Source organism: Alligator sinensis, unplaced genomic scaffold (genome assembly GCF_000455745.1).
Source record: "Alligator sinensis unplaced genomic scaffold, ASM45574v1 scaffold1131_1, whole genome shotgun sequence".
In the NCBI taxonomy this organism is placed as follows: Eukaryota; Metazoa; Chordata; order Crocodylia; family Alligatoridae; genus Alligator; species Alligator sinensis.
In genome coordinates this window covers 252,921-256,235 of record NW_005842218.1, presented here as the reverse complement: position 1 = coordinate 256,235, position 3,315 = coordinate 252,921, and the positions used below count along the sequence as shown (strand labels likewise).

Here is a 3,315-nt window from a genome sequence, read left to right as displayed (position 1 = left end):
CTCTTTCCTGAGCAAGCTGTACCCTTCTTACCAATATTCCTGACCAGTGATTTATTTCACCGAATCTCTAATACCAATGAGATTGTGCTAATTTGTGTACTAATATTTCTGGCTCCTCCTGCTTGTTCTCCAGCTTCCTAGTACTAAAGATCTCCCCCTACATGGGCAGGACTTTATATTCGGTTGGACCCTAAGTACAGACATTCAGGAAGTTAAATTGGGTTCAAAATAGCTGCCTGCTGTAAACTTAACTCATCCCGGTGCTGACTTTACACTTACAGAACCGGTCTCAGTGACTGGCAATCAGTTTAAACCTGTAACTGAACAGAAATTTTGTGCATAGAAACTGGCCTAAAAATTGCAGAGCCTGGTTTAGCATAAACCTGGATCTATGTAGTATCAGATTAATTCAATTTAGGTGAAACTGGTGCATGGAACTTCTGTCCACTTCCCGTGTGCAGCCCCAGGGCTGAGAAACCCAGCCACTGGCCCCAGGTATGGAGCTGCTCTTTCCTTGCCTGCCCCCACAGGCTGTTCCAAGTGCAGCCACTTTTATCAGCATTCCAGCTTTCCCAGCTGCCAGAGCTGAGCAAGTAAGTCTCAGTGAGGGGAGGGGTGAGAGGGAAGGGGGTATAGGTTCACTGGGGGGACAGGACCCCCCTGATAGATCACACCTCCCCCCACCCCCACCTGCAGGTCATGCCTGCCCCACCTGTGGGTTGTGCTTGTCCCTCACTCCCACCTGAAGGTCATACTTCCCCCATCCCCTGTGGACCTCCAGTCCCTTCCAGCCTGCTGGACCCCCAACCCCCGCCCAGCTCCCATCCCATCCTGACTTACCTGATATTGGGCAGCCATCCTGAATCATTTTAACCTCCTAACCTCTGCCAAACAACCCCTAATGTCTGTACTTAGCCCATATCTGCCCAGGGTTTACCCCTTGTAGAATACCATTTTGTGGACCAGCATTGCTAACTGTCCGTAAACTTATGGGCAGACCATCAACATGTGTCAGTATAAAAGTGTGGTCATCAGTAAGAAATTTGCACATTGTAAAAAATACTTTGAGTTGGCAACTCTGCTATGGACAGAAGGTAGAACCTTCCTATTGACACCATTTACATAGCATTCACATGCATTCATCTTTTGTTCTATTTGTGATTAATTTGGGGGTGAGGGAAGAGAGGATGCAAAACTTTTCCTTTTTAAGTTGATTCAGGTAAAATTAATTTACTTACCTGTTCTGGTTTGGCCACCAAGCTGAAAAAATCAGTTATTTGCACAGGTTTAAAAGCAACCCATGTGTGGTAATTTCCTAAACTAATATGAAAGATGCTGTGTATTTTATGTTGCTACTTAACAATATGGATCTTCTCAATAAGCGTGTTCAGCTTGGGTTGATGTATGTGACTAGCCCTTTGAACAGTAGCTCTGATTTCTGTAGGAATTTACAAACATTTTTTAACAGAAAAGTGTTTTGTAGCTTTAAATTTTCAGGTAAAATGTTAATTATGGCAATGTAGGATCATTAATACTCCTTTGTTTTCCAGGGGATTTGCATTGAGGCTGATTCATATGTAATATAGAATATAAAGAATGCAAATTATCCATCTAGTGTTGTGCATGAGTTATAAATCTACAGAGATAAAAGTTTCCTAAATTACATGTGAAAATCACTACATTAGGAGAGCATTATTAAGGTGGCAAAGTTAAGCATGCCAAAATTACAGAAAGGCCAGAATAACTGCACTCCTAATTCAGCTCCTTTGTTCATTTACATTATAATAGTCTTTTAATTGCCTGATCATCACATATTGTTTTTCCAAGGGCCAGAATCATTGCATTGAATGGAGGGTGGTTTGTTTTCTCATTGTTGTTCAATGTGTTACTTTATTTACTGAAAGCTATTCTAACCTTGCTGGGAAGACAGAATTACTAAATTTCCTCCCAAGTGTTCTGGGCTGTTGATCATTATAGTATTTATATGCTGCCATATGACCAGGTAATGATATTCCCATTCTGCATTTAGGAAGATGAGATAGAGAGATTAAAATTAATCCACTAATTTTGGGTGCCCAGTTTAGAATAAGTGATTTGTTCAAAATATCTAGACAAGTTTAACACTCTATATGTTCAAAGCAGAGTTCTCATTGTCTTTAGGTTTAGCTGTGAATGCTCAACACAGACTCTAGTTCTTTAATTGCCAGGAAATGAGAAAAACACAATTAGTAATAATTTGTTAAAAGTTTATCTGAAGTAAATTAACTGGTATCCCACAGGAATGTAGAAGAAACAGGCATAGAATCCAGTTCTCCATAGCAGCATCTTCTCAATTTGTGCAGTGCATGACTTTTATTATTCACATTCCAACTTCCAGCTCAAATGAAGTAGGGGTCTCATAGAAAAATATCTTTTATTACACAACCATGATTCATTCGCAAAGCAGCTCTGACCTATGCATTAAATGGGGTAAGAGTCCGGTGGAAAAAATATGTGATCTTCCTATTAAAGAATATGGTATAATGTATGTGTACATGAAAGCCAAATTGAGGTTACACAAGAATTCTGGAGTTTCCTAACTTTGTGTGCTTGATTTTTTTTTTTTTCAGCCTTAGCCAAATTTTGAAAGCAGGTTTTTCCCTGAGGCTATTTTTTGTGGGCAGGGGTGGGGAGGGAGGGTGATAATTTCATCTTGGATGGTTAGTTTGGTGCAGTTATAGGGAACTATAAACAAAGTCTTATAATTAGAAGTGTCAGGCATCTTTCAATATTAGGAAGTAATATCAGCATAGTTGCAAAATAAGAAAATGAGAATAGACTAAATATTATTAAAAGTATAGCAGTGATTAATAGAGATTTGTGTAAAAGCAGCAGCATTAATAGTTTTTTGTTATATTTTAGGAAAATTTTGAGAAGTTTGTGATGTTCTTTATGAAAGCAGTAGACTTTGCCATAAATGATCCAAGGTAAGCTTTTTCTGAGGGTGATTGCACTTCTGAATTGCAAGAGTTGTTACTGACCTTTTTTTGTTTTCTTTTAAGTTTGTTGCTTCTTGCATTTTCATTTTGTGAATCAGTGCTTTCTTTTGTGAATTGTCTTTCTGTTTCAGTCCAATCCTGTAACACCTGTTCTGCTTGCCATTGTGAAAAGGAAGAGTAGAAGAGTTTATGGAGATGTCATAAATATAAGCTTGATTTAATTTGATGGATATGGCTGCTTAGTTAGATCCTTCCATTGTGTGGGTCTTTCGCAGTGCTGAATCACTATCAGACCAATTCAGATGTCCTTGCTTGAGTAGACCATAGAAGAGAAGGG

At 39.1% G+C, this 3,315-nt stretch overlaps 1 protein-coding gene across 1 annotated transcript in view; it reads left to right on the top strand.

Moving 5' to 3' along the window:
* Positions 1-3,315, top strand: part of CFAP46 (cilia and flagella associated protein 46) — a 175,991-nt gene that overhangs the window by 9,100 nt on the left and 163,576 nt on the right. Inside the window, 1 exon segment of the mRNA XM_025208066.1 lies at positions 2,902-2,966. Coding sequence (XP_025063851.1) covers positions 2,902-2,966 — 65 coding nt within the window.